At 54.8% G+C, this 24,235-nt stretch overlaps 1 protein-coding gene and 1 pseudogene across 2 annotated transcripts; both read left to right on the forward strand.

Moving 5' to 3' along the window:
• The first annotated feature begins 2,150 nt into the window (after nt 1-2,150).
• On the forward strand, nt 2,151-24,228 carry ZSCAN1 (zinc finger and SCAN domain containing 1). Of its 2 annotated transcripts, none has more exons than XM_034945736.3 (6): nt 2,151-3,810; nt 5,611-6,134; nt 7,388-7,866; nt 10,115-10,209; nt 22,162-22,300; nt 23,100-24,228. In XM_034945736.3, exons 2-6 carry the CDS (start codon nt 6,124-6,126, stop codon nt 23,720-23,722), a joined length of 1,347 nt encoding a protein of 448 aa, XP_034801627.1. In that variant the 5' UTR covers nt 2,151-3,810; nt 5,611-6,123; the 3' UTR covers nt 23,723-24,228. The 2 variants fall into 2 exon arrangements, with proteins under 2 accessions (XP_034801627.1, XP_034801628.1); XM_034945737.3 differs by having other exon boundaries at nt 2,157-3,810; nt 5,611-5,652.
• Nucleotides 12,195-16,789, forward strand: LOC100976244 (mitochondrial proton/calcium exchanger protein-like; annotated as a pseudogene).
• Nucleotides 24,229-24,235: the final 7 nt, after the last annotated feature.

The raw sequence follows: 24,235 nt of genomic DNA on the forward strand, positions 1-24,235 counted from the left end.
TGCCACTGTACTCTAGCCTGGGTGACAGAGCAAGACTTAGTCTCCAAAACAAACAAACAAACAAACAAAACAACAACAACAAAAAAAAACCTCACCACGTTCTTGATTTGTGTGTCCCTGATCACTAGTCAGATGGGACTTTTCTTCACATTGGTTAGCCCCATGTATGTAAGAGGGTAGTATCTTTCTAAGCTTGGGGTAGGCTTGGTGAGCTTTTTTTTTCGTTTTTTTTCTTTTTTCTTTTCAGAGATGAGGTCTCACTCTGTCGCCCAGGCTGGCAAACTCCTGGGCTCAAGCAATCCTCCCACCTCAGCCTCCCAAGTAGCTGGGACTACAGGCATGTGCCACCATGCCAGGCTAATGTTTAAATTTTTTGTAGAGATGGGGCCCAGTTCCATCTGGAGTTGATTTTTGAGTGTAAGGGGGTGACATTCGGTCTTCCTTAGAAAGGTTCAAAGAGGGGTCCTTCAAACTGGGATTCTAGGTCTTCTCCCACAGCTTCAACTCAAACAGTTCTGCATTTTTTTTTAGACATGAGGTCTCACTCTGTCACCCAGGCTGGAGTGCAGTGGCAATGCATCATAGCTCACTGCAGCCTTGAACTCCTGGGCTCAAGTCATCCTCCTGACTCAGCCTCCCGAGGAGCTGAGACTACAGAAATAGCCACCATGCCTGGCTGATTTTTCTATTTTTTTGTAGAGACGGGGTTTCGCCATGTTGCCCAGGCTGGTCTCAAACTCCCGGGCTTAAGGGATCCTCCCACCTTGGCCCCACAAAGTGCTGGGATTACAGGTGTGAGCCATTGCACCTGGCCAAAATAACATTTTTATTGAGATATAATTCACACAGCATAAAATTCACCCTTCTTTTTTTTTTTGAAATGGAGTCTCACTCTGTCGCCCAGTCTGGAGTGCAATGGCACAATCTCCACTCACTGCAACCTCTGCCTCCCAGGTTCAAGCAATTTGCTTGCCTCAGCCTCCAGAGTAGCTGGGATTACAGGTACCCACCACCATACTCAGCTAATTTTTTAAATTTTTTAGTAAAGACGGGGTTTCACCATGTTGGCCAGGCTGGTCTTGAACTCCTGACCTCAAGTGATCTGCCCACCTCAGCCTCCCAAAGTGCTTGGATTACAGACGTGAGTGACTGTACCCAGCCGAACCTTTTACAGTTCAGTAGTTTTTGGTACATTCTCCGGATTGTGCGATCATCACTGGAATCTAATTCCAGCATCTTTTCATCACCCCCAAAAGAATTCCCCTTGCCCCTTCTTCTAGCCCCTGGCACCCATAACAGTTCTGCTTTCAGCTGACTTTTAATTGGGATTTCGAGTAAGATTTAATTTGGGACAAAGATTTCTACTGCTTAAAAAAAATTTGGTCCGGGTATGGTGGCTCATGCCTGTAATCCCAGCACTTTAGGAGGCCGAGGCAGGTGGATCACCTGAGGTCAGGAGTTCGAGACCAGCCTGGCCAACATGGTAAAACCCCGTCTCTACTAAAAATACAAAAAAATTAGCTGAATGTGGTGGTGGGCACCTGTAATCCCAGCTACTCTGGAGGCTTACGCAGGAGAATCACTTGAACCCGAGAGGCGGAGGTTGCAGTGAGCCAAGATCACGCCTTTGCACTCCAGCCTGGGCAACAACAGTAAGACTCTTTTTCAAAAAAAAAAAAAAACCTGAAACCTCTGCTAGACACCAGGCTGCCTCCCAATGGATCTAGAGTTACCAGGTGGCCTATGATGGTGTCTAGATCCAGACTCTAGAGACAGACTAAGTCAGTGTTCTCTCAAGGGAGATTTCCCAAATGGGTGGCAGTTATAAATGCACACATGAGCCTTCACTGCCCCAAAGGGCCACGCCAATTTCAGCTACCAAGAAAATGAACCATGTCATTACAGGTGCCTAATTTTCAAGAAGGAGAATAATAAGCCCTTAGCACCCTAATTTGGTTTTCCCATAGTGGTTTCTGCACAAAGTGGCATTCACACACAACATTCCAGGGACCAGCCGCCAGCAGCAAAGATGCGGAGGCACGGCTCTGATTATCCATCTGAGGCAGCCTCTCCCCTCCCTGCCACTCCTGGGACTCTTAATCTCCAGGCCTCGTTTTATTTTATTCTAGGTATTTATATTTCCATGAAGCATCTGCTTTGTTTACTGGTGTTTGCCCCATTAACATGGGCTTCCAAGGGACTAAAGCCCTATCAGTCCCTCTCACTGATGTGCTCCCACCCCAGTGTCCAGAACAGTGCCTGGTACACATAGGCCCTCAATAAACAGCTGTCCAGCAGATGCTGGACCCCCTGGAGGTGGGTCCTCCTCTCTTTCCTTAGCTCACACTCTCCTGCTTCTTCTTCAGCAATGAGCAGCTTCAGCTATCCTGAGCTCAGTCCCAGAGCTGAGGACCCTCCTTGCATCATGATCTCACCCCCACCTGATTTCAGATACGAAACGAGTATCTGTGGAACCCTACTATTCTGGCACATGGTTACATTGTAGACATTAATATTAAAACTTATTTATATGAAATGTTCTTATGTAAGGTTTCGTTAAAGTATATGAAATATAGGACACATTGATACTAATTCCTTGTTTTTCTTTTTCTTTCTTTCTTTTTTTTTTTTTTTTTTTTTTGAGACAGAGTCTCACTCTGTTGCCCAGGCAAGGCTGGAGTGCGTTGGCAGATCTCGGCTCACTGCAACCTCAGCTTCCCCGGTTCAAGCGATTCTCCTACCTCAGCCTCCCGAGTAGCTGGGATTACAGGCACGCACCACCATGCCTGGCTAATTTTTGTATTTTTAGTAGAGACGGGGTTTCACCATGTTGGCCAGGCTGGTCTGAAACACCCGACCTCAGGTGATCCGCCTGCCTCGGCCTCCCAAGTTCTGGGATTACAGGCGTGAGCCACCGCGCCCGGCCTCCTTGTTTTTCTTGAGTTTACATATAACTGAGCTTTCTTTTTTCTTTCTTTTTTTTGGGGGTGGGGGGACGGAGTCTCGCTGTGTCACCCACGCTGGAAAACTGGAGTGCAATGGAGCAATCTCGGCTCACTGCAACCTCCGCCTCCCCAGTTCCAGTGATTCTCCTGCCTCAGCCTCCTGAGAAGCTGGGATTACAGGCATGCGCCACCACGCCCAAGTAATTTTTGTATTTTTAGTAGAGACGGGGGTTTCGCCATATTGGTCAGGCTGGTCTCGAACTCATGACCTCGTGATCCGCCTGCCTCGGCCTCCCAAAGTGCTGGGATTACAGGCGTGTCACCGCGCCCGGCCGACGTCCTGTATTTTTATTTGCTAAGTGTGGCGATCCTAGTCTGGGACATACTTGTACTAAACATATTTATATTAAAAACAATGTTTTAACATACTACTCTTGGACACTGTATAAAACGGTTGCGTGTCTGGAACGCCGTCGTTTTGCCCCGCGGCCGCATCGTACATGCGCATCCCCGCAGCCGCCACCTTCTCCACTTTCCGCAGCAGCGTCCCTGACGCTGCGCGACCCGTTGCCAAGGCGACTGGAACCGCGGCCCGAGGTTACTGGAGGGCACGGCGGGGGCGGGGCGCTCATCCCAGGCGGCTTCTGATTGGCCTCGGCCGCCTCGTGCGTCACAGCCCCGCCCCTGCCCGGGAGTCCCGCAGCGGTGACTTGTCACCGACGCCCGGCGTGATCCAGCGGACCAATGGCGGCCGCCCGCGGCGCGCAGGGTGCCGGGATGGGGTCCGCCCGCGGCGTTGGGCGCGCTCGCCAGCCCAGGGGTCGCCATGACCGAGCGGCCCAGGCCCGAGCGAAGCCCGCGCGCGGTGAGTCCGCCGCGGCCCATCCGTCCCTCCGCCCGCCAGAGCGTCCATCGGGACGCCCACCCGGGAGGGTCTCGGCGCCGCGTCCGCGGGAGCTGGCCCGGGATCGCGGTCCAGGGGCGCGCGTCGGGGGAGGCGGGCCCGGGCCCGGGAGGGGGCGGGCCGGGCCGGGGTTCCAGAGCCCATCGGGAGTCCTGAGGTCGCCGTGGGGGAGGGAAGGGGAAGGCTAGAGGCCACGCGGCGCGGGGACTGGGGCCGCCCCTTCCGCAGGGACCCCGACCCCTGTTGGCATCCGCCTGTCCGTTTGAGGCCGAAGCCCCTCTACGTACCCCCATTGCCCGCCCAAACACCGCTCGGCCGCGTCCAAGTTCTCCCTTCCACACCTGATCAGCATCCCGGGACCTATCTCCCTCCTGAACAGCCGCCCCCGGACCCATCTCCCTCCCTACCCGGCCCCTTGGGCCCATCCCCCACTGGAACAGCAGCCCCCGACCCGTCTCCCTCCCTACAAGCTCCCCCTCCCCGCCCCAGGCCCATCTCCCTCCTGAACAGCCGCCCCCGACCCATCCCCCACCCAATCACCCCACCATCCTCCCCCCAACCAGCCGTCCACAGCCGTCGTCGCTGCCCCTCCCCTGTATTCCCAGTGCACTGCCCTTGCACACTTCCCCAGCTCGTTTATTATGGAGCTCCTCCGTGTGGCATCCTAAGCTCCCAACGCCCTCCCCACTGTAAGCCCCCTTCTCAAAGCCAGAACCATTCACTGACTGGCGCAGTGAACACGTCTTCTATGTCACTAAGCATCCGGCATCAGCGGCAAAGCCCTTCTGCCCATCCCCACAATAGAATTTGGGGCTCGGGCTGCAGATCTCAGTGCCCATGCCAGGTGAACCTGGCCCTTCCACAGGCACTGAGCCCTCCAAGTGACACTCTCTCACACACACACATCCCCAACATTAATCCGAGACCCCCACCAAAGTAGACTTCTAGGACCCCAGGGCCACCACAGCATTGCCCATGGGGGGGCCCAGATCCTCCTCACCAGCCATGTAGACCTCAGTCCCCTTCACATCATCCCAGGCCCTCTTCATCTTCCAGAAACAGCCCCCCCATCAGTCCAGGACTCTCATCAGCTCAGGTACCCCCACATTGGCCTAGGTGTTCCACATCAGCCCCCATATAGACCCCAGACACACCCATGGACCTCTGGTGCCTTCTGCTAAGACCTCCTCTTTACCCTCATCCCTGATAAACTTAGCATCTCCTCCCACAGACCTCAGCCCAGGACTCTGGAGGATGCTGAGGGGCTACAGCCCCCCTCCCTAGAGTCTCCAGGGTGAGCTGCCATGAGCACCTGAGAGAGTATAAGGTCTGAGGCCCCAGGGCAAAGGGATTTTTTGAACCTGTGGAGCTTCAAAATGGGCCCTTTTTTCTTATTCAAAACTACATATATAAAAGTGTGAATACAACATAAGAGAGCATTTTTGCCTGTGGCCTTGGCAGGGAAGACCAAGCTGGTAGTTTCCCAATCAGGGTGCAGGTGGCCAGGTACCCTGACTCGAAGATGGCTGGCTGGGCACAGTCCCCGTGAGTTGCCTTTCTGCCACCCTGCACCTCTCCTTTCTCCTGGATTGTAAAACCAGATGCACGAGAACTGCAGAGTGTATGAAAAATGCAGCAGAGGATGAAAAGGGAAAAATCCCATGGAATCCCTCCTTTTCACTTGTCATAAGCATTTCCCATATGGTTAAAAATCCTTCCTAAAGATGTCTTGTTTTGTTTTGTTTTTCCATGTTGATGAAGGTCACATGGGAGCCCGACACCATTTGGAGGAGATTCAGAGAAGTATGAACAGCACAAAGCACTTGGCCGCCCCTCAAGGGCGTCTTCCCAGGACTCCCTTTCTATGACGCTCACGCATCATCCTGCATCCCACGTTCCCTGTGCCTCATGTCATCTGTACATCATGTGTCTACTCCCCGTGGTCATGTCATAGTGTTGTGTACTGGGCACGGTTGAATACTCCCATCACATGATCGGGGAGGTAGTTGATCCCACCACGTTCAACTGTTGGGCACTTTTGTAGTGAATCTTGGTGCCTGAATCTCGCATCTTGCACGCAGTCTACCAAGTGTTCTTGATATATAAATGGCCACAGTGCTTTCCAGAAAGGTCGTGCCAATTTATATTCTCACCAGCGGATCAGTCCAGAGTACAATTGTTAAAGACAAACAACCGAAACCTCCCTGCTTATTTTTATTTTTACAACTTTTAATGTTTTCTTCAGTTATATGTTCACCATAGTCGGCTTGGAAAATGTACAAAAGGTAACTTCTTTTTTTTCTTTTCTTTTTTTTTTTTTTTTTTGAGACAGAGTCTTACTCTGTCGCTCAGGCTGGAGTGCAGTGGCACAGTCTCAGCTCACTGCAATCTCCGCCTCCTGGGTTCAAGCATTTCTCCTGTCTCAGCCTCCCGAGTAGCTGGGATTACAGGTGCGCGCCACCACGCCCAACTCATTTTTGGTTATTTATTTTTTTTGAGATGGAATCTCACGCTGTCACTCAGGCTGGAGTACAGTGGTGCGATCTTGGCTTACTGCAACCTCTGTTTCCTGGGTTGGAGCAATTCTCCTGCCTCAGCCTCCCAGGTAGCTGGGATTAGAGGTGTGCACCACCACGCCGGCTAATTTTTGTATTTTTAGTAGACGGGGTTTCGCCATGTCGGTCAGGCTGGTCTTGAACTGCTGACTTCAGGTGATCCACCCACCCGGGCCTCCCAAAGTGCTGGGATTACAGGTGTGAGCCACGGCACCCGGCCACAAAAGGTTATTTTTAAATTACTCTTCCCACTTTCCCTCTCTTTTCAGTCTCCAGTCTCCCTTGCCCTCTTCCTGGCCTCCACCCCCAGCTTGGACTTGGTAGGAAAGTCAGGAAGACAGCAAAGATAACACCATGGGTAGACCTGCTGCTGGTGGTGGTGTCATCCATTATTATGTAGCCCACCTGGCTGCTTCCATTTAAATGGAATTTAAATTTAAAATTCAGTTCCTATTTCAGGTGCTCCTAGCCACATGTAGGTGGTTGCATGGGTAGAGAATCTTTACATCCCTGTAGGAACTTCATTGGGCAGTGCTGGCCACACCACGGGGCAGGCATTCTTGTTCCCGCAGCTCGTCAGTCAATGTGTGTTGAATGACTAAATGAGAGGGAGATAGACACTAAGAAAGGGGAAAAGTTGTGTTCAGAAAGTCATGGAGGTTATGAAGACAGCGCCATAAGGATGATGGCCAGGACATCTGCGAGGGGAGGAGCTGGGGTGGGAAGGGGAGGAGCTGGGGTGGGAAGGGGAGGGGCTGGGGTGGGATGGCAGGTGCAAAGGTCCTGGGGCAGCCAGTGGCTTGAACTCAGTGCAAAGTAGCCTGTGAGAGGCATGTGGAAGATTAGGTCAGAAGGTGGGAAGAGGTCAGGTTGGTTCCTTGGGGTGCTGGAGGTCAGAACAAGGAAGTAAGGAGCCGAGGGGCATCCTGAGTACAGAGGGCCACCATCTGATGTGGCCCCTCTGTCCCTGCCCCTCTCTGCAGGCCCCTGATTGCTGATTCTGCCCGCCTGCCACACCGGCTCTGTCCGGAGCCACTGGGACTCGGGATCCAGTCCACACACACCCCTCAGAGGGGCCCTGTGGCCAGAGAAATGCTTCCACGGCCCAAAGCCCCTGCCTCCCCCAGACGCCCCCAGACCCCAACCCCGAGTGAGCAGGACGCAGACCCTGGGCCAGCAAGCCCCAGGGACACCGAAGCCCAGCGTCTGCGCTTCCGGCAGTTCCAGTACCACGTGGCGAGCGGGCCGCACCTCGCGCTGGGCCAGCTCTGGACGCTGTGCCGCCAGTGGCTGAGGCCCGAGGCGCGCTCCAAGGAGCAGATGCTGGAGCTGCTGGTGCTGGAGCAGTTCCTGGGCGCGCTGCCCAGCAAGATGCGGACCTGGGTGCAGTCACAGGGCCCCCGAAGCTGCAGGGAGGCCGCAAGCCTGGTGGAGGACCTCACACAGATGTGCCAGCAGGAAGGTGAGAGGCGCAGGCTTCGTGCCCTGGGCCGGGCCAGGGGGCCTGACGTCTCCGAGGACCGAACTGCCCTCCTTCCCGCCCACATCGCTCCCACCCCTGCCCGGCCCCTCCCGACCAGCAAACCTCTCCTGCCCCGCGGCTGTGTTTTTAATTATTTTTACATATAAATGTGCTGCACGCCTCATCTGCCTCGAATTTCTCACTCAGTCGGTGATTAAAGATCCCTCCATTTCCCATGCGTCCATCTGTCCTGTGGCTTTGTGTCTGCTGCTCCTCACGGCTGCTCTCTGGGAAGGACGCTGCCTCGCCACTTCCTCCCAGCCACCTGCAGCGCCTCCTGCAACACTCAGGAATCCTAGAGATCCTTAAGCCTTCACAGGGCGCAGGCCCCATCGCTGGCTGATGGTGGGGAGAGACGCTTAGGTCTGCATCCCGACTCTGGGAGCTGGGAAATTTGGGGTTGAAACTGGGCTCCCTCCCTGTCTCCTCTCTCAGCTCCCCTCTCCCCTGAGAGGGCTTTGTCCTCCTGCATCTTTGCCCCTGTGACCCCACGTCGAGATTCCATCCACCCAGGGCCCAGTCCCATGAGTGGGGCTCTTTCTTTCCTAGTGACAAAAGTGCTAGGACACTGGGAGTGATTGGACACTGGGAGGCCAAAAGAGGCAGCCACGGATGGTGAGAGCAGTCGTGGCACTGTGGCCTCGGGAGGGCTTCCCCAGCAGGGCCCCAGCAAGGAGGGTGCCAGGCAGCCACGCTGCAGGAGCAAAGGCTGGGAGTGAGAAGGGTTGCATCAGAGCTCACAGAAAAGAGGGGTGGAGCAAGGGAGAGGAACAGGCCCTCCCTTTGCACCCTCCCACTACAGCATTTCCGTAGGCCAACAGTGATAAGCAGTTTGCAGAACACAGGGTCCAGGGTCCCCTTACTGCCCCAGGGCAGCCGGTGCCACACTTAGGAAAGCTGTGACAGCTGAGCTTTCCAGAGGCTCAAGGGTAGCCCTGTAAGCTGCAAGGCAGAAGCCAGATGAATTGGCCCTTTGAACTCTCTGATCCTGGGGTAGAGGGTCCAAGAGCACTGGCTTCTGGCGCTCTGTGGACCTCACAGCCATCCCAGCCCAGAGCCACCCTTGCTAGTTTTAATGTTCCATGGTCACTCTCAAAATTCAACGTTTTTGAGCAAAGGGCTCTCTATCTGTCTTCCATAGCGGTGGTCTGCTTTCTACATTCCATATTTTGAGCCTATGAAACAGTAGAGCAAGTATAATGAACAGCCCTGCACCGGCCACCCACCCTTATCAAAGCCCAACCTAGGAAATGCTTTGTAATCTCCGCACTTTGGGAGGCCAAGGCAGGCGGATCACAAGGCAGGAGTTCGAGACTAGCCTGGCCGACATGGTGAAACTCCGTCTCTACTAAAAATACAAAAATTAGCCGGGCGTGGTGGTGCATGCCTATATTATATCCCAGCTACTCAGGAAGCTGAGGCAGGAGAATCACTTGAACCCAGGAGGCGGAGCTTGCAGTGAGCCAAGATCACGCCACTGCACTGCAGCCTGGGCGACAGAGCGAGACTCCGTCTCAAAAAAAAAAAAAAGGAATAACCAGTGGAATCAGCTGAACCCCCGTGCATGTCTCCTAGTCCTGTTGTCCCCCGCTCTGCCTGACACCCCAGAGGTGGCCGTGATCTTGAATTTTTCTTTTTTTAATTAAAAAATAAATAGAGGGGGGGTCTTGCTGTGTTGCCCAGGCTGCTCTCAAACTCTTGGGCTCAAGCAGTCCTCCTGCCTCAGCCTCCCAAAGTGCTGGGATTACTGGTGTGAGCCACCACGCCTGGCCTGGTTCCCACGTCTTGACCCTTCTGTCAATGGTGTCCTAAACCCTGCTTCAGCAGTCATCCTCTGTGCACTCTGTGCACACAGCCCCGGGGGGCTTGGGGAGCAGAGGGCTCACAGTGTTCGGGCCTCCCTAGTTAGTCAGTGCTGCAGTGTGTGTCCTTGTGGGCTTCTGGAGGCGCACAGGGGTGTGGAGTATGAGTGAAGAGGGTACTTGTCCTCAGCGGCCCTCGGTGTCACCACAGGTTCCTGCCCAGCAGCCACGTGGAGGGACAGAATGACAGCCCTGCAGCCACTCTTGCCTGCGCCTCAGGGGTGCTGCAGGGATGTTCGGGGAAAGTCTGCCCTCCCCAGAAGGCCTGGAGAATTGGGGGCTCTGGGAAGAACAGGCCCCTCTCACGATCCCTTTCTCCCGCACAGTTCTGGTATCTCTGGACTCGGTCGAACACCAGGACTGGAGTTTCGGTGAGGAGGAAGATGGGAAGAGTCCAAGGTCCCAGAGAGAACCATCGCAGGTGAGCCCGGGGCCCCCAGCTCCGTGCTCCTGCACCCCAGGGCATGCGTGCCGCTTCTGGGACGGCCTCAAGGATGCCCCATCCAAGGACTGTGTGAGGTTGTCCGCAGCGCTCCCAGGAAGCCCGGCCTCCAAACTCCCCGCCTGCCCCACAGATTCCCCAAGCTTCCTGGGGCTCAGTGCTGGGCGAGGGCAGTCAGTGCAGCTGTGTGTTTGCCGTGTGCCTCTGGGCCTCACCCCAGCCCCTCCTGTCCTTTCCCAGCCTCGCAGTTAAGACCCATCCTCCTGTGTCACCCGCATCAGATGCTGCGTGTGTTGAGAAAGTCCTGCTGCCCCGATCATCTTCCCTCAGTGAACCCAGGATTCTGGGCGGGCCCAGAAGGAAATGCTGAGGGCTCCCCTGCAGCTAGACCTGCTGTTGCGCAGGCCTCAAGGCGACGGGAGGGGCCCGGCTCGGTTGGGAGCCAAGCGGATCTCTGTGTGGCTGGAGAGATTAAAATCAGGGGTGGGGACACGCAGACACTTGAGAGAAATCCAGGGGTAATGGGTAAATCACAAAAGAACAAAAGTAAGAACTGCTAAGTGAGTAGCATGTGTTCGTATGATCAGGGCTACTGAGTCTGACCACTTTCTGCCTCTGGATCTTGGTATTGGAGCCGCCAAGGGAAACACAGCACGGTCGAACAATGAATGGAGCAAGGTTTTGCTCACAGACCAGAGACCGGGCCAGAGCACCATCTGCCCATGTGGCTGTCAGGCCGGGGCCAGCAGGTCCCTCCTAGAGGGGGCCTGACCTAACAGTAGGGCTGTCTAGGTGCCACGTGAAGCACACGCCTGAGCAGAACAAAGGGGCACACATTGGGAAACAGAGACCTCCACATGGGGCACTGCGCCCAGCACAAACTGGGGGGACCCCTTATCTCTTGGTAAGGAGATGTTCTAGGCCCAGGGCCCACTCTCAGGCAGCCAAGTAACAGGCTGAAAGACTGCACATGTGTGTCTCCCACTGGCTTAGTCCGTTCTGGGTGCTGTAACAAAATACGGCTGGGTGTGGTGGCTCATCCCAGCACTTTGAGTGAGGCCTCACGGGAGGCTGAGGTGGGAGGACCACTTGGTCCCAGGAGTTCAAGAGCAGCCTGGGCAACATGGCAAGACCCCATGTCTTAAAAAAAAAATGAGCCAGGTGTAGGGGTGTGCACCTGTAGTCTTAGCAACTCTGGAGGCTGAGGTAGGAGGATCACTTGAGCCCAGGAGTTCAAGGCTGTAGTAAGCTATGATCATGTCTCTACACTCCAGCCTGGATGACAGAGTGAGACCCTAACTCAAAAAACATCAACAGCCGGGCACAGTGGCTCACGCATGTAATCCCAGCACTTTGGGAGGCTGAGGCAGGCGGATCACAAGTTCAGGAGTTCAAGGAAGAAGGAAGTAACTTGTGGAATGCTGAGAAAGGTAAAAACACCTTCAAATAAGGAAGATGAACAGGCTATGACCTAATGCTTGCTTGGACCAGTATAGGCACACCAGGGCAAATATTTAGGCTAAATTGTGGGAGCTAAGAACATAAAGTACATTGATTTTTTTTATTATGGCTAGCAGATATATAAGAATGTTAGCACAGGTCTTTGAATAAATTTTGCTTCTAAGAGAAGTTACTATTTATTCCTAATTAGATGGGGAGGAAAGTCTTTGAAGAGGAACGTCTACTTTACTTTTTTTTTTTTTTTATGGAGTCTTGCTCTGTAGCCCAGGCTGGAGTGCAGTGGCGCGATCTCGGCTCACTGCAAGCTCTGCCTCCCGGGTTCACGCCATTCTCCTGCCTCAGCCTCCCGAGTAGCTGGGACTACAGGCGCCCGCCACCCCCCCGGCTAATTTTTTTTTTTGTATTTTTAGTAGAGACGGGGTTTCACCGTGTTCACCAGGATGGTCTCGATCTCCTGACCTCGTGATCCACCCGCCTCGGCCTCCTAAAGTGCGTGAGCCATCGCGCCCGGCCCTAAAATAGATTTAAAGATCATCATGAGAGCCCCTCTCCTGCACCAAAACAAAGTTTCGTGGGCTGTGGTTTCTGTTTCTGCATCTAACGGAGGCATCTAACCTGGGTAGACCACAGTTGTTAGCCACGGGCTTCCTCAGCCGCTGCCGGCAGATATGCTTATCTGACTCCCTCTCCCATCCCAGACGCCACGTGGAAACCACAGCCGCGCTCACAGGCCATCCCCTGACCACACGGCAACTCCAAGGACTCTCTTTTTGCGGGGGTCGTAGGTGGGGAAGGCTGCTGAGGTCCTCCCACCCCTCTCCCACCAGGGCCGCTGTGGCTGAGAGGATCCTCGTTGGCGCTGGTTTTGGCTGTGGGGCTCAGCCACAGCAGGGTGCCCCAACGTCCCTGAGCGAGCTGCACTTGTGGAGGGAGAGGCCTTAGGCCCGAGGCCTGGCGCCCGCGTGGAGAGACGGCAGCTCCGGGATCGGGGCGCTGGTGAGCGCGGGCCCAGGCATTGCCGCTGCCAGGGTGCTAACACTGCCTGAGGCACCTCTGCTTTTGAAGTCGCCGGGGATTCGCGGGAGCATAGGTGAGGGACAGGTGGAGCTGCTCTGCGCGGGGCAGCCCGGCTCGCCAGGAGGCGCTGTGGAGTGGGCACGACTGGCGATCGCTGAGCGCATACAACCGCCTACCATCGGAAGCCTTTTGAGAAATGCTTCCTTAGACGGTTTCGTCACCGTGCATACATCGCAGAGGGCACTCACACACCTACACGCACGGCCCATGGCTCCCAGGCTACAGACCTGCACAGCACGGGGCTGCACTGAATACTGTGGGCAACGGTAACACAATGTTGTTTGTGGATTTAAACATAGAAAAGGTACAGTAAAAATACAAAATAGAAGATAAAAAACAGTACACTTGTATAAAGCACTTGCCAGGAAGGGAGCTTGTGAGACTGGAAGTTGCTCTGGGTGAGTCTGAGTGGTGAGTGAATGTGAAGGCCTGGGAGGTTATTGTGCTGTGGACTTCATAAACATGGTGCACTTAGGCTACTAAATTGGCAAATATATTTCCTTCTTCAATATAATTTATCTTACTGTAAGTTTTTGCTTTACATTTTTTTTTCTTTCTTAGACAGACTCTCACTCTGTCACCCAGGCTGGAGTGCAGTGGCACGATCATGGCTCACCGCAACCTCAACCTTCTGGGTTCATGCGATCTTCCTACCTGAGTCTTCTGAGTAGCTGGGAACACAGGCACACATTACCGCACCGGCTAATTTTTATATGTTTTAAATTTTTTTTAGTTTTTGTGTAGATGGGGTTTCACTATGTTGCCCAGGCTGGTCTCAAACTCCTGGGTTCAAGCGATCCTCCCTCCTCAGCCACCCAAAGTGCTGGAATTACAGGCGTGAGCCACTGTGCCTGGCGTAAAAAACTTTCTGACTCTTGGGGCCGGGCGCGGTGGCTCACGCCTGTAATCCCAGCACTTTGGGAGGCCGCGGCGGGCGGATCACTAGAGGTCAGGCCTTCGAGACCAGCGTGGCCAACATGGTGGAACCTCGTCTCTACTAAAAATACAAATAGCTGGGCGCGGTGGTCTGCACCTGTAAGTCCAGCTACTCCGGAAGCTGAGGCAGGAGAATCGCTTGGATCCAGGAGGCGGAGGCTGCAGTGAGCCGAGATCACGCCATTGCACTCCAGCCTGAGCAACAGGAGCGAAACTCCGTCTCAAAACAAAACAAAACAAAAAACAACCTGTGTCATTTTAAAATAAATAAGCAAATGATACATCATTATCCCACAGAAAGGTTATGCTCTGGGGGCAGCAGAAACAAAAGCTTTGTTTGAAAGAAGCGGAAGAAGGATTAAACCTTTTTAAAAACCAAAAACATCGAAGCTGGGCGCCTCCTGTCCGAGGCCAACCGCTGCCGTCAACCGTCCGCGCGGACCGCGCCTGAGGAGCCACCGAGACGGCGGCGAAGAGCCGCGGCCGCCGCGGAGAAGGAGGAGGAGCCAGCGCAGGAGGCCGGAGCGGCCGCCACGCCCGGACACATGGCGTCCATCTTACCGAGGAGCTGCCGCGGCCGGGCGCCCGCCAGCCCCCCGCCAGCCCCCCGCCGCCGCCTCGGGTCACCGCCCCGCGGGGTAGTCCGGGGGATCCTGCTCATCTCAGCTTGCCAGCACCCTGGGGTTGAGGAGCTGCCCGAAAGTTTCATTTGGCTGCTGCACTCCCACCCACCCTGCCTACCCGTGCTTCAGAGGCGATCGCCTCAGCTGTTGGACTCTGAGGCCCGAGTGCCTTCGCACCGTGTCGAGAGCGCCATGGACCTCCACCTCTGTGGGTTTTGTGGTCCTGGGGCCTCGGTGCCTTCCTGCCCGCGGCTGGCACTCTTCGCGCCCTGTTGGTGATGACTCGGTAGTAGAGAAGTCTCTCAAGTCCTTGAAGGACAAGAACAAGAAGCTGGTGGAAGGCGGCCCTGTGTACAGCGCCCCCGCAGAGATGGTGGTGAAGTCCCGGGGGCAGAGAGGGTGCTGGGCGAGCTGAGGCACTACTACCATGGCTTCCGCCTGCTACGGATCCGCACCAAGATCGCAGCACGCATGCTCTGGCGCATCCTCAACTGCCACACCCTGACCCGCCAGGCGCGCAGGCAGTTCCTCCGGATCTGTGCCGACCTCTTCCGCCTGGTGCCGTTCCTCCTGTTCGTGGTGGTGCCGTTCGTGGAGTTTCTGCTGCCTGTTGCTGTGAAACTCTTCCCCAACATATTGCCATCCACATCCGAGACTCAGTCCATCAAGGAGAAGAGGCTGAAGGAGCTTCGGGTCAAGCTGGAGCTAGCCAAGTTCCTCCAGGACACCATCCAGGAGATGGCCTTGAAGAACGAGGCAGCCAAGGGCAGTGCCACCAAAGACTTCTCTGTGTTTTTCCAGAAGATCCGGGAGACGGGGGAGAGGCCCAGCAATGAGGAAATCATGGGTTTTTCCAAATTATTTGAGGATGAGCTGACCCTGGACAACCTGACACGGCAGCAGCTGGTGGCCCTGTGCAAGCTGCTGGAGCTACAGCTTCCTGTGCTTCCAGCTCACGATGCGGCTGCGCTCCATAAAGGCAGAGGACAAGCTGTTTGCTGAGGAAGGGGTGGACAGCCTGAACGTCAAGGAGCTGCAGGCGGCATGTCGGGCACGAGGCATGCGGGCCCTGGGCGTCAGGGAAAACCACCTGAGGGGCCAGCTGAAGCAGTGGCTGGACCTGCACCTGCATCAGGAGATCCCCACATCGCTGCTCATCCTGTCCAGGACCATGTAGCTCCCGGACACCCTCTTGCCAGCCGACCAGCTCAAGTCCACACTGCAGACTCTCCCAGAGATTGTGGCAAAGGAAGCACAGGTGAAAGTGGCCGAGGTGGAGGGCAAGCAGGTGGACAAGGCCAAGCTAGAGGCCACACTGCAGGAGAAGGCGACCATGCAGCAGGAGCACCGCGAGAAGGAGCTGCAGAAGCATTCGGAGGTGGCGAAGGATGTTGAACCCGAATGTGTGGAAGGCGCTCCCCAAAGGCCAGGGGCCCAGCCCCAGCCAGAAGTGCCTGACACTGTCCTGCAGTCAGAGACCGTGAAGGACACTGCCCCCGTGCTAGAGGGCTTGAAGGAGGAAGAGATCACTAAGGAGGAGATCAGCATCCTCAGCGATGCCTGCTCTAAGCTGCAGGAACAGAAGAAGTCACTCACCAGGAAGAAGGAGGAGCTGGAGCTGCTGAAGGAGGACATGCAGGACTACAGCGAGGACTTGCAGGAGCTCAAGAAGGAACTTTCAAAGACTGGTGAAGAAAAATACGTGGAAGGATCTAAAGCCAGCAAGAGATTGACAAAAAGGGTGCAGCAGATACTCGGGCAGATCGACGGCTTGATCTCGCAGCTGGAGATGGACCAGTGGGCCAGCAAGCTGGCCCCGGCCAAGGGTGTGCCCATGGGGGAGAACGTCATCAGTGCTGCCGAGCTCATCAACGCCATGAAGCAAGTCAAGCACATTCCCAAAAGCAAGCTCACCGGCCTGGCCACAGCACTGAATGAAAATAAGGATGGCAAGGTCAACGTCGACCACCTCATCAAGGTGATTGAGCTGGTGGACAAAGATGTTCACGTCTCCACCAGTCAGGTGGCCGAGATTGTAGCAACACTGGAAAAAGAGGAGAAAGGGTGGAGAAGGAGAAGGTGGAGAAGGAGGTTGCAGAGGTGAAGAGCTAGAGCCACTGGCGTGGGCACCTGTCCTCCTGCTGCGCTGCCACCCTGGTGAGGGCTGTGAGAGCGATTTGTGGTGATTCTTAGTGGCTCATCTAATACTTTGGCTGGAATAAATCAGAGACTTCCATAATCAAGTAAACTGTAATTTTCATCATTCCACGGAGCTTCAATCTGTCTGGAGTCCCAGAATCCCTCCACAGAATCCTGTCTGGATCCACACTGTGGTGTGGCTGCCACGGCCTCCTGGCTCCAGAGGCAGCCGGGCCAAGGCAGGAAGGTGCCCCCCTGCGTGTGGCCTCACGTCTCAGTGTCTGACTGTGCTGCCCTGTGCCCAGGGAGGAGAATGAGGACCACATGGACTCTGCCCACACGGAGCTGGCTGCTGCGCCCACCCTCAGAGGCGTCAGGAGACACAGCCTGGCCCCCTCAGGGCTGAAGATGCCTCCATTCACATGTGGACCTTGCTTTCTAGATTTCAGCATCAATAGACCTGTCTTCCTGCACGCTTTTAGTTGGATCTGGGTCACTGTGGAGACAGAGGTATCTGCCATCTCTGTGGCCTCTGGAGAGTGACGTCTCCCTGCTGGCAGGGCCGGTTCTCACCTGCAGTTTTCCTTGTGTATCGGAGCTCTTTCTTAACTTTCTATTTTCCCCCAATTCTTTAAGCAGTCGATTGGCACAGAGTTTTCCCACGCTGGTCGGCCTGCCCCAAGAGCCATCTCTGACCCAAGCCACGCAACTCTGACGTAGCCCTGGCCATAGGACTCCCTTGGGTGGTGCTTGGGCTGCACGCCACGCGGGCTGCAGTGGATTTACTGTGTCAGGGATGAGCCTGGCTCGGGTTGGTGGGGCTCTGAAGCACATTTGGGGTTCTTTGTAGCTTCTAATGTGAGGTTTGAGTCCAGTGCGCCCACAGCAGCATACCCTTCTCACCCCTTGTGGTGTTGCAGGCTCAGGCCCCTGGGGTCCTTTAACAAGCAGGCTGGTCACCGAGGCACGAAGACGAGGCACAGGGCATCCCCTGGGGCTTCAAGAGCAACACCCACAGTGCTTAGGGTTTACCCTGTGCCCTCTGGGTGGGGTGGCCTCCCTGCACTCGGCAGCATGGTCGGGCTGGCGAGGGCGTGGGCAGGCAGTGTCCTGTGGCCACCTCCACCCTCCTGCCCAGCCGGCTGTGTCACACTCATATTTTTAAGGTCGGGTTGGTTCCTGGCAAAAATGTCCCTCCGGGGGCCTCCAAGCATAGGATTTGGAAGACATAGGAATGGCACAGGCAGCCAGGAAAGCAGCTGCGCTCAGACGATGCCTTCTCCATTACTTGAAGCTTCTTTTTGTTCAGCCATTAAAGAAACTTGACAAAATAGGAACAGGAGATATTTCTCAATTGTAAACCTTTGTGCAGGGACAGTTGGCTTCCAAAGCCTTTCAGATTTCAATTATTTGAGAAAGAAGTTTGTTTTAGATCCTTAATATTTATGAATTCTCAAAAAAAATCAATGTATAGACATTTTATAGCTTTAACCCTGCAAGTGTTTCAAGCTGTGTTTCTTAATTAGTATACTAACTGCCCTGGGGCATGTAGGTAAGTGTAAATGATGTGGTTTGAGCCGAGTTTTCATCTGTAATCCCAGTGCTTGAGGTGGCCAAGGCCGGAGGATAAGCCAAGCCCAGGAGTTGGAGACCAGGCTGGACGATGGAGCGAGACCATGTTACTTTCTTTCTTTTTCTTTTTTCTGAGATGGAGTCTTGCAACAGATGCCCAGGCTGGAGTGCAGTGGCATGATCTCGGCTCACTGCAACCTCCACCTCCTGGGTTCAAATGATTCTCCTGCCCCACAGACAAATGCCACTACGCCTGGCTAATTTTTGTACTTTTAGTAGAGATGGGGTTTCACTATGTTGGCCAGGCTGGTCTCGAATTCCTGACCTCAAGTGATCCACCTGCCTTGGCCTCCCAAAGTGCCAGGATTATGGCGTGAGCCACCGAGGCCGGCCCTTTTTACCTTTTTTTGAGACGGGGTCTGACTCTGTCACCCAGACTGGAGTGCAGTAGCGCAGTTATAGCTCACTGCAGCCTTGACCACCGAGGCTCAAGTGATCCTCCCATCTCAGCTAGAATTACAGGCTTGAGCCACAGTGCCTGGCAATTTTCTAATTTTGTAGAGTTGGGACTTAGCTATGTTGCCTACACTGGTCTTGAACTCCTGTTCTCAAGCAATTCTCCAGCCTCAGCCTTAGCCTCCCAAAGTGGTGGGATTCTAGGTGTGCGCCACTGTGCCTGGCCTTTAAAATTTTCAATCTCCCCAAAGCCTCCAAAATATTCTTTAGTTAGTTCTTCAGAAGTAGCTGGGCTCAATCCACCCACGAAAACCTTTCGGGGGGTTCTTTCCCTTTTGAAGCTTTGGCTCTTTGCAGCAGGGGTGGGGGGTGATCCTATCAATTTGCCATCCAGCTCCTGTTCTTTCCGTTCCAAGGCCTTAAGAGCACTAGCAGCGTTTTCCAAAAGCACAGATACAAATCCCCTTGATCTTCCAGTAACTGTTTTAACTGTGCAATCTGCAACTTCCCTAAGTCAAGACACATCGTCAGATCTTTTTGCTTGTAACACTGTACCATCATCCGGCAGATCTTGGATCCCTCTGCGATTTCCTCTGTATTGGTTGTGGTACTCATTCAGGTCTTTGCTGGTGGAGAAGTTGTAGGCGGGGGGTGCTGGTGCACATTCAGGGTCAGGCAGCAGCTTATGCTACGGAGTTGGATTTCAAATGGTGGTGGAAGAGAGTCATTATAATTTTACGAGATCACTGTGGTGTGTGTGGTCCATTGTTGACTGAAACACCATTACCCCATGGGGAGGGGCTGCCTGAAGCCTGTAAGGGTAGCTGCCCGAAGCCCTTTGAGGGTAGCACTCTAAGGTCCCTGAGATCCCATGGGCGTATCTCCCTGAGGCCCTGGCGGGAATGACTGTTGGAACCTCAGTGGTAAGTGATGCCAGTGTCCTCTGTGGAACACATTGCTGGGGTCCCTGGTGGTTCCCACCGCGTAGCTGATACTCGTGGCCCCTGCTTTTCTTCTTTGTGCATAGCGATCTCCTGGCATCTCAGGTATGCATTATCTCACCGGTGAGCTTTTTCTTGTGGGCATTCTCGGGTTTTTTCGCTTTACTCCACTGTGTTGCTGCAGATCTTCAATGGGTCCTTGAGCGTTCTGGGCTATTCTGGCTTGTGAATATCTGTCTGTAGTTGATTTGTGTGTGGGTAGTAGGAGGGGGAAATGAAGGTTGGTATCTCCTACTCCACCATCTTGGTGATGTCGCTCCACTCTTTCCTTTTTTTTTTTTCCAAAATAACCCAGCACCATTGCCCTAACTAAAACCATTAAGATAATTCCTGGCCGGACACGGTGGTTCATGCCTGTAATCCCAGCACTTTGGGAGGCCGAGGTGGGTGGATCACTAGAGGTCAGGAGTTCAGCACCAGGCTGGCCAGCATGGTGAAGCCTCGTCTCTACCAAAAAATACAAAAATTAGCTGGGTGTGGTGGCACGTGCCTATAGTCCCAGCTACTCGGGAGGCTGAGGCATAAGAATCGCTTGAACCCAGGGGGTGGAGGTTGCAGTAAGCCGAGATTGCGCCACTGCACTCCAGCCTGGGCGAAAGAGCGAGACCCTGTCTCTAAATAAATAAATAAAATAGAGCTACTAAGATAATTCCTCAACAACAGTAAGTTGCCAGGCATTCATATTTTCTCCTTTATTCTTGTTTCATTTTGTTTTGTTTGAGACGGCGTCTCGCTCTGTCGCCAGGCTGCAGTGCAGTGGTGCAATCTCAGCTCACTGCAACCTCCGCCTCCTGGGTTCAAACGATTCTCCTGCCTCAGCCTCCCGAGTAGCTGGGACTACAGGTGCACGCCACCACACTCAGCTAATTTTTGTATTTTTAGTAGAGATGGGGTTTCACCATGTTGGCCTAGATGGTCTCGATATCCTGACCTCTTCATCCGCCCACTTCTGCCTCCCAAAGTGCTGGGATTACAGGCATGAGCCACCACGCCTGGCCCCTTATTCTTGTTTTCTTTTTCTTGGTTGCTTGGTTTGCATCAGGACTCTCCCAGGGTGTGACATGCCTCTCCCTCCCCCCTCCAATCTCCCCACCTGTCATCCCTGAAACAATAAACCTGGGTCCACCTCTGGAAGGATAAGAACCCAGATCTGTGGCCAGTGGCTCACCGGGGCTATGGGGATGTGTTTGCATTAGAAGGTACAGATAGGGCCCCGGGAATGTCTTGGTTTCTGTGCCTGACCCAAGTGTGTCGATAGCTCCTCTGATGCCCCCTGAGAGTCAGGGGAACTAAGCATGCCCCTCTCTCCACACATACATGCCACCCACTCTTCTCTCCATGCAGCCCCTCTGCTGCCCTTGATTAGTCACAGACGCCAAGGTGGGTGAAGTAGGGAAGAGCCTGACTGTCCACAATGGCCCCCAGTAGCCAGGTACCAGGAAGAGGCGTAAAAGGGAGTCCCGCCTTTACTCCTATAGATGGTGGCTCCTCTGGTTACGATTTCAGAATTCAACATGTTTTACAATCAAAACTAGCATTTGATAAGAAATAAAAATCAATAACCCAGCCAAACACACCATCCACATACTCCCAACGTGAGAGCAGGAAGAATCTTGTGCCTTAACTCCCTTCCTGCCATCAGCTCCCTCCCTCCCTCCCTCCCTCCTCCGTCTCTAGCCCAGCAATCCCTCTACTCCAGTTTTGCCCAGCTATTGGGAATCTTGGACAGCTTCCTTAGGCCCCTGTGCATCCAGGTAGGGTTGGGGCAGCAGAAAGCGAAGACCCACTCAAGACAGACCTTGTCAGTGCATGCTTGACTCCTGGTCTTTTCTGATGCTTTGTTTGACTCAACATACCTCCTCCAACAACCTGATTTGCATTGATAAGTGTCACTGTGTTTTCCTTTGACACGACCCCGTTGCACTTTGCCGAGCCCTTGATGGTACCAGGCTCTGGGCACGTAGCGCCCACATCCTCACTGGAAACCCAGAGAGCTAAAGCTCCTCATCCAGGGCCACACAACAAGCAGGGCTGGAGCCTGGACACCAAGCCAAGCCCCTCTGTTTCGAATTCTTGCTCTTCAACCACAGCTCAGTCTCCTCCCAGGAAGTGGTGATCCCCGCTTTGGGCAGGACAGGGTTAGGTGCATCAGAGGTCATAGGTCGCAGGTGGGATGTGAAGTCTGTGAAGTCGCCCACTTCCTCTGGGCTTGTGGGCAAGGACAGTGCAGCCTTGGGGGACGGAAGTTAGGAGCCCCAGCGGGTAACAGTGACCCAAGCTGTGGCACAGGTCCCCTGGCTCCATCTAATGCTCTGTTGTCACTGTCCTGAAATGATCAACAATCTTTGAACAAGGGGATTTGCATTTCCATTTTGTACAGGGGCCCCTCGAATTCTGTCTCAGGTCCTGGTAAGAGCTCTTTAGGAGTGGTTATTTATTTTTTGTATAAGCAGAGTCTTGCTGTGTTGCCCAGGCTGGTCCCAAACTCCTGGCCTCAAGCAATCCTCCAGCATCAGCATCCCAAAGCACGGGAACAACAGGCGCGACACCGCGCGCTGCCCTGGGACAGAGCCTTTGGGGATGACGCCCGTTCCTTGGTTGTTCGGTGGTGGTGGGGACGGCTCCTGAGGGGCAGCTGCCGAACAGTCCTGTGCTTGCCATTCTAGGCGTCTGAGCTGATTCTGGATGCAGCGGCAGCAGCCCCAGCACTCCCCGAGGAAAGTGAGTGGCTGGAGACTACCCAGCTCCCGCAGAGTCTGCACACCAGGGCGGAGGCCGAGGCGCCCCGCGCCCCTGGCTTGCTGGGTGAGTCTGGCTCCTGTGTGGATTAAGGGTTGGAAATGGAGTTTGGGACCTCAACCCAAAGCCACAGACTTTGTTAATGGGTTGAGTTGGGTGCTTCAGTGGTGAACTCCACACTTCCCCCAGAAACCATGCACACCTCCTGTGAGGACTGAGATCTGGGGCCCCTAGAACCACCATGTACATCGTTCACCCTACGAGAAGGGCCTCAGCCTCCGCACCTGAACGGCAGCCAAGGCAGACAGTCTGAGAGTGTTGGAGCACGGGGTTACCCAGAGGGCCAGCTAGGTAGAAACAAGGGCCAGTGCTGTGGGATCTGCTCCCAAAACATGTGCCTTTTTTTTTTTTTTCGAGACAGAGTCTTGCTCTGTTGCCCAGGCTGGAGTGCAGTGGCATGATCTTGGCTCATTGCAACCTCTGCCTCCTGGGTTCAAGCGATTCTCCTGCCTCAGCCTCCTGAGTAGCTGGGATTACAGGCGCACACCACCACGCCCAGCTAATTTTTGTATTTTAGTGGAGACGGGGTTTCACCATGTTGGTCAGCCTGGTCTCGAACTCCTCACCTCATGATCCACCCTCCTCGGCCTCCCAAAGTGCTGGGATTACAGGCATGAGCCACTGCGCCAGCCACATGTGCCCTTGTATCTTAAAGGACAGAACGGAGGACACAGGGGCCGTATTGAGCAGAGGAAGGGCCTGGACTTGGCTCAGTCACTGGGGTCCTCCGTGCCCCTGGGGGGCACAGGGAGATGCCAAGGCCATCCACTCACTACAGGTGACCCATCTCCCTCGCCCTCCACAGGGTCCCGGGCCCGCCTGCCTCTGAAGCCGAGTATCTGGGACGAGCCTGAGGACCTTCTCGCAGGGCCCTCCTCAGACCTGCGGGCAGAAGGGACTGTGATCTCGGGCCCCAAGGGTCCAAGTGCTCAGAGAATCAGTCCCCGAAGGAGAAACAGGAACACTGACCAGAGCGGCCGCCACCAGCCATCCCTCAAGCACACCAAAGGTGGTACCCAAGAGGCTGTTGCAGGCATCTCGGTAGTGCCGCGTGGGCCCCGAGGTGGGCGGCCCTTCCAGTGTGCCGACTGTGGGATGGTCTTCACCTGGGTCACCCACTTCATCGAGCACCAGAAGACCCATCGCGAGGAAGGGCCCTTTCCGTGCCCCGAGTGTGGCAAGGTCTTCCTGCACAGCTCCGTCCTCACTGAGCATGGCAAGATCCACCTGCTGGAGCCACCGAGGAAGAAAGCCCCCCGGAGCAAGGGCCCCCGGGAGTCCGTCCCACCCAGGGATGGAGCCCAGGGCCCAGTGGCCCCTCGCAGCCCCAAAAGACCCTTCCAGTGTAGCGTCTGCGGGAAGGCCTTCCCCTGGATGGTCCACCTCATTGACCACCAGAAGCTCCACACGGCCCACGGCCACATGTGAATGGCCAGCCTTGGGCCTCGGCCACCCGGCCCTGAGTCCCTGGGGGGAGCTGATGGGCCCCAGAAGATGGGGGACATCCCCCAGCCCCACCAACCCCTGGCCACCTTGGGACTCCTCTTGAAGGACACAAGCTGTTTTTCGGAAGACCCTGGACACCTGCTCCGAAGCCAAGCACAGGATGGGGCTTCCCAGGGTCTCAGCTGAGAAGCAGCAGTTCCACAGCACAGCCTGGTCAGTCCTGCGCACTATTGTTTTGCAAGTGGCTTGAAGAGGAGTTTCATTCGCGTCTCATCTTTCAGAAGCCTTGTCCAGGTCTCCCTGTGAGCACCTGACTCAGCGGCAGCTTCTGCCGCTGGGTTTTCATTTCACTGTGGATATCCCTGAGGCCATGAGGGTGGGAGCCGGCCTGGGCAGCTCCAACTCCAGAGAAGGGTACAGCTGACCCCGGCTGCCCTCCTGCCAGCTTAGCCCCCTTGGAACCTAACAGATAAACAGGGTTTTGTTTTTTTCCTT

The sequence above is a fragment of the Pan paniscus genome, chromosome 20 (assembly GCF_029289425.2).
Source record: "Pan paniscus chromosome 20, NHGRI_mPanPan1-v2.0_pri, whole genome shotgun sequence".
NCBI lineage: Eukaryota > Metazoa > Chordata > Mammalia > Primates > Hominidae > Pan > Pan paniscus.

What these genes read in the sequence shown, in the direction of transcription:
- ZSCAN1 (XM_034945736.3), top strand. An exon ending in ACAGATGTGCCAGCAGGAAG is followed by an intron (nt 7,867 to 10,114) that starts GTGAGAGGCGCA and finishes TCTCCCGCACAG; the next exon opens with TTCTGGTATCTCTGGACTCG. An exon ending in CCGCGCCCCTGGCTTGCTGG is followed by an intron (nt 22,301 to 23,099) that starts GTGAGTCTGGCT and finishes CGCCCTCCACAG; the next exon opens with GGTCCCGGGCCCGCCTGCCT.